Raw genomic sequence first — 15,068 nt, 5'->3', positions numbered from 1 at the left:
GCAGAGGAACAAACTGAGCATGCTCAAGCTCAAGCCCTGGAGGTTTAAGCTGAAGGCAGGAAGTCTGATACAGAAGCCCATGAGTACACAATAGAAGGAAAGAAATGCAGTGTTTCTTTTGACAGGGGACTCAGGGCAGCACTACTTTGGGGGTTTACTGGTATATTTAGAGGGACCTTTCTGATAAGGCTTACTTACTTTTAACCTTTCCTTCTCCTTTAAAATATGACATCTTTTTTAAAAAATTATTGACTGAAAGTCAAACCAAGTAGGAAGCAACTATGTGACTTATGACCAATATTTCTTTTTAATTTTGGCACCCATTGTGGGACTGGGGCCTAATTTGCATATCTGAATAAGGCTTTCAAATGAAACACGGGGGAAAGACTGTGGACATTGGGCATGTGTTTGCTAGAGGTTCATGCTGGGCTTTTGGGGAAAGTCCCATACTTAAAGGAACAGAGAAGAATCACCTTATACAATTTTAATATATACTTTTATATACTTATATAAACTTTTCATATATACCTGCTAGGGGGCCTGACCAAATTTTAGACCTCTGTCTCAAATCAAAGTGCTCGAATTACTCTAAAAACGTTTGACTTTAAATTTCCACATTATCCAGATAGATAAAGTTACAACACAAGACAAGATAAAGATAAACATACACATCTCCATAGGCCCTGTTTAGATCATGACTGAGTGCCTATTGGGCACGAAATGCGTAGGGTCAATGGAGATATGTATTTTTTTTTTACTTAATCAATAAATATTGCTTTTACTTTCATAATTTTGGTTCTGTGAATTCCTTAAGTGCCGGACAGCCCAACTTTACCTATATGCATAATATTGGTTTACTGCTCCACGAGAGAGGTGAGTTATCCACTTTGGCTGCCTGTAGCACCTCTTCTCTTTCAATTCCCACACACAATGTAAAAATAATATAATTTCTACCTCCTCGTCCAGCAAAAAGAGATAAATTTGTACTTTTTTAAAATAGTTTATTGAAGACAAAACATTCACCAGGGAATATGAAAATCACAGCTGTAAAAACAGCGCTATTATTTTATGATTATTTTTATATAAAGAAACCCCAGGGGAACTCTTTATTTTCTTCTATTGTACCCCTCTTTCTCTTGCTTTGGAGATGTCGGTGCTGGACTGGCCATCAATTTGCTTTCAGGAGTCTTCTCTGTTTGTAAAAATGGACTTTGTAATCCTGAAACACAAGTAAAGCACAAGAAAATGTATTACTACAAACTCAACAGATGATAAAGTCATTCAGTTAAATGGCCTGAAACTATTTAAGTTGCACTATTAAGTATTTCCAGGTCTTCATTAGTTTTATAACATTTTTGAGCAAAAGTCCATGTGTTGCAGCAAAATGTTCTTCAAAATAACTACCCCTCCTTCCCTCCCATATTAAGCTAGATGTGATTATCATTTATATGTATCCCTGTCCTATTGTACAAATATGATGACACTTTATCAATACTTTATTATATAGTGATAATATTATATTATGTATTTTGGATAAGGTAATTTTCATTACAATACAGATATAGGATCCCTGATCCAGAAACCCATTATCCAACAGAAAGACTCCATTTTATCAACACAATTCAGATTTTTAAAAATAATTTCCTTTTCTCTATAATAATAAAACAGTACTTTGTACTTGATCCCAACTAGGATATAATTAATCCTTATTGGAAGCAAAACCAGCCTATTGGGTTTATTTAATGTTTACATTATTTTCTAGTAGACTTAAAGTATGAAGATCCAAATTATGGAAAGATCCATTATCCAGAAAACCTCAGGTCCTGAGCATTCTGGATAACAGGTCCCATACCCTTTCTCCAAATTCAGTTCCAGTTTTTTTTCCCATAGACTTCAATCGTTTTCACGCAATAAACCTTGAGATAAGTTTTTCTGAATTTAATTACATCTCAAACTGAATCATGTTCATCACTTTTCATGTGCTAAACCCTTTCCTCACTGAATTGAATCTCGTCCATACAGTTTTCACTGGCGATGGGCGCATCTGCCCCATTTCACTTCCATGAAATGAAGAAAATTTGCCCTAATGCATTCAAGTCTATGGGCAAAATTGTTGACAATCAACACATTTTTTCACCCATTAGAGTCTATGGGCATCATTTTCGCGGCAGAAACTTGGTGAAAAATTTCACTCATCACTAGTTTTCAGGGGTTTTTTTTTGACCATGAAATAAGTTTTTCTAAATTGAATTGCATCTCAAATTGAATCTCGCCCATGACTTATCATGTGATAAACCCTTTTCTCATTGAATTGAATCTGGTCCAATATCTGGTACTGATCACATTGATGAGAAATTGATTGCAAGGCTGGAAATCCCCATCGGCGATAGATATAGTCTGTTCCTGGCAGGTCTTCATTGGCCTCCACATGTTTTAATCATTAGACAGAGGACCAAAGGATAACCCTTTAAAGAAATTCTTATAAAATTCATGTAAATCTTAAAAGACTGTCATCAGAAAGTCAGGGACTAATGATATTATTGTTTTCATAGACCTGACCTCTAATCAAGGTGGATCTAAAATGAGGACAGAGTATAGAATTTCCTTTCCTCAAGCACTTATTTCCTCTTGGAGCAACTGAAGTTTTGAAGGTCCTGCTTAATAGAATAGCACAACATAAAACCAACTATCCTAACCAATGTCCTAAATTGTTCATTGATATCAGGGTCACTTTAAAACCCTGCAGCACTCGGAAGTAACAAATCTTTAGGGTACTGTGGACCTTATAATGTCCAATTAAGCTGCTCTCTTTCAGTTCTAGAATTTCTTTGGGACTTCTTTGCCCTTTGGTTTATTTTTTAGCATAGATAAAGATGGTGAGTTCTCCTTTTATGGACTACTCACTTGTAGACTCTTTCAGCCTTTGGATGTAGTCATTCCAGAAGGAGCATTCAGAATTCTTCAATCCTTGGTTATTAGTCAGAGATAAACTGAATTCCTTGTAATTGGTGCCGTTGCTGTGTGCTAAATACATAGGCCAGGCAGGCAACTCCTTAGAAATTCTTCTTGAAAATTTGTATGGAAAGTTGGGATTTCTGAAAGAGTTCAAACAATAAAAAATTGTCAAAACAAGCCGTTCCAAAAACAAACCTGTTTACTGCTGTTTTGAAGATGACCAAAAAAATACATAACCAGAATACAGACACATGGTTAGATTAGAACATAATCACCTCATCGCATGACATGAAGTAGCCAATGTCTTTATTTTCCAGGAACAGTCCTATATTTAATATGTATTTCTGAGAATTAAAAGGCTTGGAAATGCCCAGATTACATACATACCCAGTTTTTACAAAGTTGGAAACATATTGCATAATCTTTAAAGAGAGAATCTGTTCCTCAGACGAGAACTGGCTTTTATAGTTGGTATGAAATGGAAGACCAAAAGCATAGACAACATCTTCAGGGAGATCCAGGCCAGAACTGTAACATAAAAACAAAAAAAAATCATAAAAATTCAATATGGATATGGAAATGAAGATCGAAGTAATAAGGAAATTAAGTGCAACATTTGATCCCATTGTAGTTCAGCCACACTTCCAGCTGCACTCGTAAATTACTCCTATAGCATAGAATAAGACCTTTGTAAAGAACTTTTTAATTGAACGCCATCAATGCTGTTGTCTATTATCTTCTGAGGTGGTTTCAGGTATTGTCAATCTAATAAGTATGGATTTGTTCAACCTCCAACTTTTTTTACCTGTGATCTAAATAAAAATTTATAAGAAAAGTGGGGAGCAACACAAGCATGAAAATTTTTTATAAGGGATGCCCAGGACTGAAATTGTTTATTTGGTTAGGCCTATGTGGACTGGCAGCCTACAGGAGGATCTACAGTAAGTTTGTATGCCTCCAAAACTTGCCTCAAAGTCAGAAATCCAAAAAAAAGCACCTTCTTTGAGGCCACTGGGAGCAACTTCCAAGGGCTTGGACAGTATCTGGTAACATCTGGTAACACTGTTTTTGGCAACACCAGTGGATCAGTGGAAATGTAATAGCTTCCATGTACAGCAGATGGATCCATACCTTCCCATGCGTATCTGTTTTCTTACTCCTAATGTTCCAACTGCAAATACTAACTTACAACTGGATGAGAATTTCATATATTCTACAGAACTCTATGACTATTCATAAAATGGTCTCTGGTGGTTAGTGGGAACCATATAACTAAATCATCCTATTGGCTGCCCAATGTAAGTAGAAGACAATATGGTTTAAATGCAAAAAGCCTGGCATGTGTTAAAGTGAAAGATGCATAAAACATGGTCCAACTACCAAGTACATTTATTCAAGTTGAATCTCAGTTTACTGGGTTATTAAAGTAGTGAAGCAATCCCTTTATATAGTTACGCCTGTAAAGGAAAATACAAGAGAAGGTTATCTGATTAGCAGATGTGCAAACTGACTGCAGGCCAAAGACTGGATCAGCTGTGAGAACGTGGCAGGAATCCTCTTCTCTGAAACTGAAGAGACTGCGAAGAAATGTTTGGTTCTATGGCAACACTACTGCACTACACTTGTCTGTCTTAGGTGGACTTGGTGTTTCATCTTGTCTTTTCTGGCCTTCTGCTCCAACTGGGGCAAATGTGGTGGTAGTAAAACAATGCCAAAAAAAGCATTATATATATAGAAGCTCTCCTCCCAGAAGACTGAAATTAAACGAAGCGACCATTTCTTATATCCCACATTAAATGGTTATTTGTCAGCAGAGGATTATATCCATGTTTATAGGGCTATCAAATAAATAATTTCAGCCCTGGGCATCCCTTATGAATTCATTTTATGCAGCACCTCTAGTGTCTACTTTTCTATTAGATATTGGAAGATTGACTGGAAGAAAACTAATATAGTTTGTTACAAAAAAAAAAGAAAATCCCACCAACATACATTGGAGGTTGGGCAATGATGTTGGGTGATTAGATCTAGTTTGCTTTAGCACTCAAATTCATCCAACAGGCCTGGTTGAACTGGGCTGGTGGTATTCCAGGAGAAAATATGGCGGGCCCCATCCTTCATGGGCTCTGCCGGCCTCCTCAAAATTTAAAGATGGAGGTGCACTGTGGTTGTGACCAGGACCCTTGGTATAACCAAGAGTGGGCCTCTAATGCCCCAGTCCATCACTGAGGTGTCCACTCGAGTTAACATTAGGGCTCTGTGCAGGTTTATTCAAGTTCTTCCACTCACAGCTCAGCAGACCAATACTGGTTAGACCTTACTTTGCACATTGGGTTATAATACTGACAAATCAGGAAAGCCCCTTCCCACAACAGATTCCACAAAGCATGGAATCATCAAGAATCTCATTGTATAACATAGTAGCATCTGTGCTGACAACGATGGTTGTGGCTGAAATAACCAATTCCAATATTTAAAGGCGTATCCACATACTTGGCCATGCAGAGTATTTGCCTAATGGAAACACTAAATCGGTGATCCCCAACCAGTGGCTCGTGAGCAAAATGCTGCTCCCAATCCATTTGATGTTGCTCCAAGGGACCTCAAAGCAGGTGCTCATTTTTGAATTCCTGGCTTGGAGGCAAGGTACAAAAACCATGTACCAAACATAGTCTTGTTCATGCTGCCAGTCCACATGGTGCTACTAAATAGCCAATCAATGCCTATATTTGGCACCTGTAAAAAAAAGGCTGGAAATCCCTCTGTTAAATAAATATGAAGATGCAAATGACTATTGCCAAAACTGACATTGTTACTGGGTGTTATATATATTTAACTTTTTACAAAAATATTTACTTCCAGTGCTGGTGGCCCCGAATAAATACCCTTTCTGCTATAACCTTAAATTGAACTTGGCCTCACAATTTAAAAAGTATGGATTTGTATAGAAATGTTCTGTTTAAGAACAGTGTATTGAAATCCTTCTGACTCAACACAATTCTAATCCACTCCACTGGCTGATTTGATCTAACACACATGTGGTGGTGCTGCTTTTCCAAGAGACTGTCAATAACCAAAATGAAACAACAGGCATGTGTCGGCAGGGTAAGTGCATGACGTGTCCATGGAAATCCTGAGAGCTACATGAGAGAAAATACTGTAGGTCAGTGGGTGCTCGGCTGAGACAGTAAATCAATGGCCATGCAAGAGTTTTATAAGTAGATGAGATACCACTAAGTGAAGGACCCAGGGCAACCACCCAATTTGCAAGCCTCATGGTAGCTCTGTCAACAGTAGATTTGCATTTAAGAATAAATTTAATTTATTCCCCAGAAAACTGATGTTAATGTACAGATTAGGAAGGACTAAAATTCAGTATCTGGGATTCCGCTAAAAGCCCGAATGATTTGTGAGTGGTTCGGCCAAATACTGAACCAAATCCTAATTTGCATATGCACATTAGGGGCAGAAAGGAAAAAGTGGGGACTTGCATATGCAAATTAGGATTCGGTTCCGCAAGGCACAAGGATCGGCTGAATCCTGCTGAAAAAGACTGTATCCCAAACCAAAGTCCTAGTACAGATACACTGCGGGGACAGCAGATGAGGCTACAGTAGACTGCTCTTGGGAGCAGATGATGTCTCAGTAGAATTAATCACTTCTCAGTGTGAGACTGGATCAGGCTCTGCAAACATTGGAAGGAGCTTCACATTAAGGATAAATGCCAGAAGAGGACAAGCAAGTGCCAGAAAAAGCACAAATAGGCCTAAGTTCATGTGTATGCGGCAAGTCTGTTTGTATGAGCAACCCAAACACATTCCAATGCTATTTTTGGAAGATTTAAAAGAAATGATTGAGATAAAAGGGCTCATTTATGTCTGCAGATGTAGCGTGGAACTTGTGCTTTTCCTTGCAGTGAGTCGCATCTAAAAGCATTCATTAAAGGAACCTGAGTCCAAATGTGCTCTTCGCATTTTCGTATCGTTGCACTCAGCACTAATTAGTTGTTTTCTGTTCCGAATCAAGTGTTGCATGAACCTTAGAGTTACGGTCAATATCTGACCATGCGGCAGCTCCAGGGTCCCCTCGGTGCCCTGTATCAATAAACGCAGCACACCGGGTGCAGATATCATTCCAACAATGAGCCCGATGACAGGAAAATATCCAGTGCAACTGCTTCTGTTTTGCACATAGAGATTTGCCCATTTTAACGAATCAGGCGCCATTGCACTGGACGCAGAGAGTCGGAAACAGAACAATTGTGTTTGATCCATCACCTGCATTGCACCCTTAATGTTGCTAGAATTCTGCATAAAAAGGTGCATTGTGGGGAAAAAAACCATGGCAATTGCCCTCCAAATTGCACTCTGAGTTAAGGTGTAATAATACCTGTCTCCGCCATCTCGCCCGTGGGTATGCCCCCTACCTCCTCTACATGCACTGCATCTGGAATTGATGTGACGCATCTGATTTTTACTGTGCAAAAATTATATATTTAAAGGGCCCACTGCTAATTGACCCTGGGTGCCTTTCAAGTTTGTCTTTCTCTGACCTAACCTCTCCTTGACCTCTTTGAGTTTGCTGCCTGTCCTGACCCTTGCCTGTTTTTAGTTAGCAGCATCTGGGGACATCTGATGAATGACCAGAAAATGAAGAGGCTCTAGGATGATAGCCAAAAACAGTAAAAAAAAAGTGAGATTCTCCAGTGGATGAGTGAGTGGCATTATTGGAGATCAATGGCGGACCCTTTAATATTAACTTTTCGCGCCAAGTGAGATGATGATAGACTCACCGTTTAATGTGCGTCAATTTCCGGATTCGGTGCACACACATTAGGAGGTGCAAAGGAGATCCCCACCACCATCCAGGTATTATTACACAACGTCAGTGAATGCGCTGTATTCATAAAGGAGAAGGAAAGCTCCAAACCATAGGTAAGGGCACCCCCCACCTGACTTACCTGACCAGCTAGTGGCACTTGCTCCTCTTCCTCTATTCTTCTTTCTTCAAAATCCAGGGACCAATGCATGCATTGTGAAAGGCCAGTTTTTTTGTTAAAGTCCTGTTTTTAACTCAACTGTGAATGCGCACTCGAGCAAAGAAAAAAAAGGAAGGCATAGGATTGCTCATGTGTATACTGGGCAGTTTTCTGCACCGGCCTGGGGTATGAGGAAAGTCATTACAATCCTTGGGTGTGACCTCACATTTGGCCCCCTCCTTGGATTGGAGCTTTCATTCTCCTTTAATAACACTGTTGTATGTGAAACTAAATTTTTTTTTGCATTTCTTTAAATTATGCAATTTTGATTGTTTACTGCAAGCCCCCTGTCTCGGCAAATTTAGCTTTCGGAATGTAACGTTATATGAGTTTTATTTTTGCAGTGGAATGAGCAATTCAGCAGGAAACTCTTGAATTTTGGAGTTGGCCTAGGGCAATACAAGGCTTTAAATCTCTGTTTTCCATCTGATATTGTAATAGTTGATTTTTTTTTTCTTGTATTAAGTACATGTCTATCATGTAGATCAAATACCATTTGATAGGGATCATTTATTCCAAAAGAACTATTATAAGTTATCAGGGAACAATTGACATGATACCTACAACACCCTCTAAAGCTGAGCCAGGATTGGCTGAACCTCATTAGAAAACCCTCATTAGAAAACATCATATAAACCTGAATTAAGCTGTCTCTGAATGGAATTCTGAGTTTCGCCAAAGGAAATAATGATGTTTGCTTTGCTAAATCATTTAAACTGGGCCAAGGCATTGTAATCAACAACATAATTGCTTTCATTATATTGCGTTTGGTTTGCAGGGAACACGTTTTTACTCAGAGCTGAAGAAATTCATTGGTAAAGTATCTTGCTGTATATACAATGTTTATTGCCTGATGCATTAAAGGTGTATAACTGCATCTATATTAACTAGTGATGGGCAAATAAACTCACCAGGCATGGATTTGCTGCAAATTTGCCGCACACTAAAAATTTGCCGAAACTGCTGTGAAAAAAAGTGGCAGCCACAAATTTTTTTTTCCTGCAACAGAATTGCCGCATGCATAAAAATTGCTGTGCATCAAAATAATTCAGATGCCCACAGATTTTAATGCATTTGGCCAAAATAGTCGCGCGTATAAAAATTTAGCTTGTGTCAAAATTGTCGTGTGTCAAATTATTATTTTAACGTCCATTGATTTCAATGCATTTTACGAATTTTCAGTTTCGTAAATTTTTGGCCATTTCGCAAATTATTCGGGACAGATTCGCCTATCACTAATAATAACCAATCAGACCTTTGCTATCATGTGCTTGCTTGTACCAGAGTGATCAAAAGGAAGAGCTGGTTGGGTAACTGCACTGGTATCGATATCTCCAAGGTCTCTGGTTCTTAGCCTGAGGTCCCCTAGGTTGTTAGATTAAAAATCCCAGCTTCATTCAACATATAGTCAAGGGTTTAAAGCTCTTCTTGCCGAACGACCGATTTTAGGGAAGTCCGACCAATCCTTCGAAATTATCGTGCGGTTAGTGGGATTCGAACGATCGTACATCTTACGATTTTTCGGCCGACATCTGTTAGGAAAATGATCGGCCAGGTCAAAAAATCTTTGTCGGTCCCAGTGCAATGTATCTATGTTTGCAGGGCCAAGCAGGCAGCTCCCCTTTGTTTTCCTGGCAAATTGATCTTTTTAGTTGATGGTCAATTCATACGATCGTTCCGAGAAATCTGATCTTTTAAAAATCTCAACATCTATGGCCAGCTTAAGAGTCCAACCACATCTAGAGCTCTTCTTAAGAACCAGAGCCCTAGGTCACATCTTTCTAAAAAAATAAATTTGAGGAAAAACCTAAAGGAACTTAATAATTAACTGCTTCCCTACAATTGTGAACTGGCAAAATACACTCATTCGAGCTCCCTCTGCTTTTCCTTTAACCTTAAAGGGATACTGTCATGGGAAAAAAAATTTTTTCAAAATGAATCAGTTAATAGTGCTGCTCCAGCAGAATTCTGCACTGAAATCCATTTCTCAAAAGAGCAAACAGATTTTTTTATATTCAATTTTGAAATCTGACATGGGGCTAGACATTTTGTCAATTTCCCAGCTGCCCCAAGTCATGTGACTTGTGCTCTGATAAACTTCAATCACTCTTTACTGCTGTACTGCAAGTTGGAGTGATATCACCCCCTCCCTTTCCCCCCCCCCCCAGCAGCCAAACAACAGAACAATGGGAAGGTAACCAGATAGCAGCTCCCTAACACAAGATAACAGCTGCCTGGTAGATCTAAGAACAACACTCAATAGTAAAAACCCATGTCTCACTGAGACACATTCAGTTACATTTAGAAGGAAAAACAGCAGCCTGCCAGAAAGCATTTCTCTCCTAAAGTGCAGGCACAAGTCACGTGACCAGGGGCAGCTGGGAAATTGACAAAATGTCTAGCCCCATGTCAGATTTCAAAATTGAATATAAAAAAATCTGTTTGCTCTTTTGAGATATGGATTTCAGTGCAGAATTCTGCTGGAGTAGCACTATTAACTGATGCGTTTTGAAAAAAACATGTTTTCCGATGACAGGATCCCTTTAATGTGTCTTGTATCTCTCCATCCCATTCTTGACTGCAAGGCTTCCATCTAGTTCTGCTCATCTCTGACTGCCATAAACAAGCCAGAGTATCAAGGACCTCACCATGGCAACAAACAATTAACATTACAGTGACCACTTTCAGATTTTGTTTTTTCGATCCTTTAAATAACAGATTATGTTTAATCAACAATAAATGGTAGTATGTATAGAAGAAGTTGGCAGCAGTAGGGCAAGAAGGTGACCATGTTTAGTCTCAGTAGAACCATTAATCTCACCTGCTCTGAGATAAGGAATCAGGAACATAATACATATATATGTTTCCCTTTGAATTTTCAGCCCAGTGTCTCGCCATTTTGACCACAGGACAGGCAATAAAATGGTCCCTAGAAAAATACAAAAAACATGTTATAAAATGACAATGTTCCCTGTTACTGGAATATTTAATAATCAAGTTCCAAGAATTTCTACACTGTTTTGCAAAAAAGGAAAAAGCTCTTTCCTCTGCAACTGCCCCAGTCCTGATTTCAGTGCAGTGCATGAGTCACACTGGTTTTATAAGCAGGAGGTTTCTATAAAATCCCCTATAGTTTTATACTTACCATATATACATAACAGTTTAGGGCTGCCATTTTGCCTTGCCTTATAGGAGAATTCAACCCTAAACTAAAACCCTAACCCCCTACCCTACATAGATCCCCCTCCCTCCACCCCTGGGCTAATGCTCCTAATGTTTTACTTACCCCCTGGTGCAGATTCAGGCATCGGAGTTCAAGGGCACCATCTTCAGCCGCTTTGGTAGTCTTCGTAATGAGATCGACGCTTCTGCAATTTTCGGCAATTGTCACAAAACCAAAAATTGCTCCAACTGCGTATGCGCCGACATGCTGGTCTCATTCTGAAGATTTCCAAAGAGAAGAAGATGGCGCCCATGAACTCCGATGCCTGAATCTGCAATGAGAGGTATTTAGGGGCATTTGCCCGGGGTAACACTTAAGGTGGCCATAGATGCAAAGATCCACTCGTTTGGTGATGTTGCCAAACGAGCGGATCTTTCCCCGATATGCCATTAACAGGCATGGCTATATCGGGGGTAATCTGATTGTTTGGCCGTATGGCCGAACGATCAGATTACGATGTGCCATGAGCTCCGGCGGGATCGGTCGGGTCAAAATCAAACCTGACCGATCGACCAAACGACCGATCTCCACCGGGCGAAAGATGTCAGCACACGCCACATACGATCCGAAAATCGTACGAATCCTCGATTCGTACGATCGGATCTGTGCGTCTATGGCCACCTTTAGGCTGGGGGGGAGGAGGGGGTCTATGTAGGGTAGGGGTTTTTAAGTTTAGAGTTGAATTCTCCTTTAAGTGAGGTATTCTTGATAGATATTAGTACAGGTATGGGATCTGTTATCCAAAAACCTGTTATCCAGAAAGCTCCATATTATGGAAAGGCTGTCTTCCATAGACTCCATTATAATCAAATAATCCAAATTTTTAAAAGTTATCTTTTTTTTTTCTTTTTCTGTGTAATAATAAAACAGTAGCTTGTACTTGATCCCAACTAAGATATAATTAATCCTTATTGGAAGCAAAACCAGCCTATTGGGGTTATTTAATGTTTACATGATTTTCTAGTACACAAAAAGTATGAAGATCTAAGTTACAGAAGGATCCATTTTCCGGCAACCCCCAGGTCACAAGCATTCTGGATAACAGGTCCCATTCCTGTAGTATATTATCAGATGTTGGTCAAAAATAGACTAGTGTCCCACCTACTAATGCATAGATACAAATGGTGATAATTTAATGTGAATATTAAATCATAATGAGTTCTAAACATCTATCCTTACATACATGTAAACTCTCAGCGATAAAAAAAACCAAAAGAATCTACAAACACTATGTTTAATTAGGGATTCACCAAATCCAGGATTTGGTTAGGGATCTGAGCCATTTTCAGCAGGATTTGGATTTAGGTGAATCCTAGTGCCTAGCTGAGTCAAATTCAAAATACATAGTGTCAAAGCTAGCTCCCGAAGCTGGTCGAGTTTTTAGGGGGAAGACTACGAATTTTTCTTGGAAAAATAGAAACTCAATTCTTTTGAGATTTATTATACCCCAAAGCTGCTAAAATTCCGAATCCAAAAATACTCAATCTCAAACCTATCGAGGTCATGTAGAAGTCAATGGCAGATGTCCCTGAAGTTGTTTCTTGACAGTTATTTCGTGCTGAGTTTTGCAGCAACAATTCGATAAAGTCGAGTATTTGGAGAATCAATCATACAATATGAACTGGTTTGACGTTTTGTCATTGTGACTTTTTCTAGAAAAATTATTGCTACATTAGTTACATTTGTAGAAGGGAGTTTGGTCACATTTGTTTTAATAAAAAAATGAGATTCTTTCAGGTTTTAGTAAATAAACCCCTAGGAGTAAAAGTCAAGGCAAGGGTAGTTAGAAGAACAACCAGAAAGGGTTGTACCCTAAACCAGCTTTCTATGGTTATTGCACTAAACCTTTAATACTTTATTTAGGGATAGAGTTACCAGTAGTGGCTACAGGTTCCCATCACAAAATGTTTAGATTGGTCAGAAGTTTGGACCCATTTAGAACCCTCTAGATAACCACCACCCCTACGTCCCTCACAGAAGAACATTCTGTTACCTTCAGGTTCTGCTTCATTTGAAACAAAACATTTTGCAATGGTTATTGGCTGCTTAATGATAGAGTTCCCATGCTTTGGTTTTTTTTGTTGGCAACAATAAAAATTAATTGACTGAGAATTACTGTGCTACATCCCTTTTATACAATGTAATAAAGCACATCCTCTCCAGCGACGGAGAGAAAGAGCTGCTGTCAGGAAGAAGGTGCTTAAACTTCTGAACAACTCATCATCACAGGGCCAAGTGTAGCCTGGATTCTCTTGACCTCCTGCCAAGGAAACTTGGAGTTATCTGTGATGTGATTCAAGAGATTCTCAAGTATCAGTGCTAGGATTTGTGTTTTAAGGCTGTAGAATATAGCCAAAAGGCCGGTTTTGCTTCCGATAAGGATTCATTCATTGGGATCAAGTACAAGGTATTGTTTTATTATTACAGAGAAAAGGAAATCCTTTTAAAACATTTGGATTGTTTGGATAAAATGGAGTCTACGGGATATGGCCTTTCCATAATTTGGAGCTTTCTGGATAATGGGTTTCTGGATAACGGATCCCATACCTGTACTAAGAATGTTCTCTGAATACATTCATTTTTGTCCCTCTCTATATAATGCCATCAATAGAAGATAGCCCTTGTTATAAATATAGAAATGCAAAATAAAGTTCAGTGTCCCTTGGGACTGTAGCTATAAAATTGCATGAGATGTTCTATTGAGCACAGTAAAACTAAAAAGGGAAAAAGAAAAAAAAAAATTACAAACAGTGTCTCTAGGATTATTATGTCCCAGTACCTAATTTCATTCCATCTCTGCATTTCAGTATTTTGGTTATTAATTAAAAACGAGAGTAATTTTTGCCCCTTGGGCATTGGATTTGCATATACTTCTCATAACACTCACATGCGGCTTCCGGACTATCTATAGTGTCAGCCCAGCCTCATCTAAACAAACCAAGGTCACAATTCAGGTGTTGGAAATATGAATGTTCACCCTCAGGTTATTTTTACCCTCCCCCTTGGGATTAAAACTGTAGTGGAGTGTGTGAACTAAAGTTTCCATAAACTGAAGGCTCCTGTTTGCACATTGAAGTGACTGGAAACCCTTCCTAACCAATAATTCTGCATTACAGAGTGGCAATATACCCTCATGCTCCTATTGTGTATTGGCTGAGGGAATTCTTCATGGGTCTGTTATTAAAAAAAACACTTGGAAAACCTTTTTACCAGTGGATGAGTGGCATCATAATATAGTGGTGTTTTTGCTATTAATGTTATTTGGTAGAGTTTTTAGAGTTTCATGCATCAAATGTAACTGTACAATAACATTTGGGTTTATGCAACAATGCAAACATAAATAAAGGACTGATGGGAGATGTAGAGATCCTTGTCCCACGTGTTCCTCCACTGAAATAAATCATGGCCATACCATGTTGTGGCATAGAGTACTGTGTAATGTTAAACCAAAGTTTGCTCAGACTTTAGCGTGGCCAATGCTAATCAGGACATACAATCCAGAAGAAGACGTGAGAATTTTCGCTTTTCATGACAAACACGCGTATTCATCAAAATGCACAATTACGTCTCGGGGGAAAAACCAATTTCATAACAACTTTTCTCTAGAGTTACTTTCTTCCTAGTGAAATTGCGTTACTTACTTACGCTTACATCAATTTAAATTCAGTCTGTATAATGTATAAAGGTCATCTGCATGTATTTATTAGTGATATTGGTGAAATTGCTGGAAGTGGCCACTTTTTATTAAAAATGAAGGAAGCAAATGAAGGCAGAGATCCTCTATTGTCCTTGGCCATGAGCCCACCCTAAAACAAATGTGACATGAGCTTTAATTGTTAAGGGGGTTACTTT

General features: G+C 38.8%; 1 protein-coding gene across 1 annotated transcript in view; it reads right to left on the bottom strand.

The window, feature by feature from the left end:
- Positions 1-984: 984 nt before the first annotated feature.
- Positions 985-15,068, bottom strand: part of LOC108719422 (thyroglobulin) — a 140,749-nt gene continuing 126,665 nt past the window's right edge. Inside the window, exons 44-47 of the mRNA XM_018268273.2 lie at positions 10,815-10,922; positions 3,343-3,483; positions 2,905-3,095; positions 985-1,219 (exon numbers count right to left, since the gene is read on the bottom strand). Of these exons, the coding sequence (XP_018123762.1) occupies positions 1,107-1,219; positions 2,905-3,095; positions 3,343-3,483; positions 10,815-10,922 (553 nt within the window). The 3' untranslated portion in view covers positions 985-1,106. The remainder of the gene's footprint in view (positions 1,220-2,904; positions 3,096-3,342; positions 3,484-10,814; positions 10,923-15,068) is intronic.

This window comes from Xenopus laevis, chromosome 6L (assembly GCF_017654675.1).
Source record: "Xenopus laevis strain J_2021 chromosome 6L, Xenopus_laevis_v10.1, whole genome shotgun sequence".
Classification (NCBI taxonomy): Eukaryota; Metazoa; Chordata; class Amphibia; order Anura; family Pipidae; genus Xenopus; species Xenopus laevis.
Note: the sequence above shows the minus strand (reverse complement) of the source record. Positions and strands in the feature narration are given on the sequence as shown.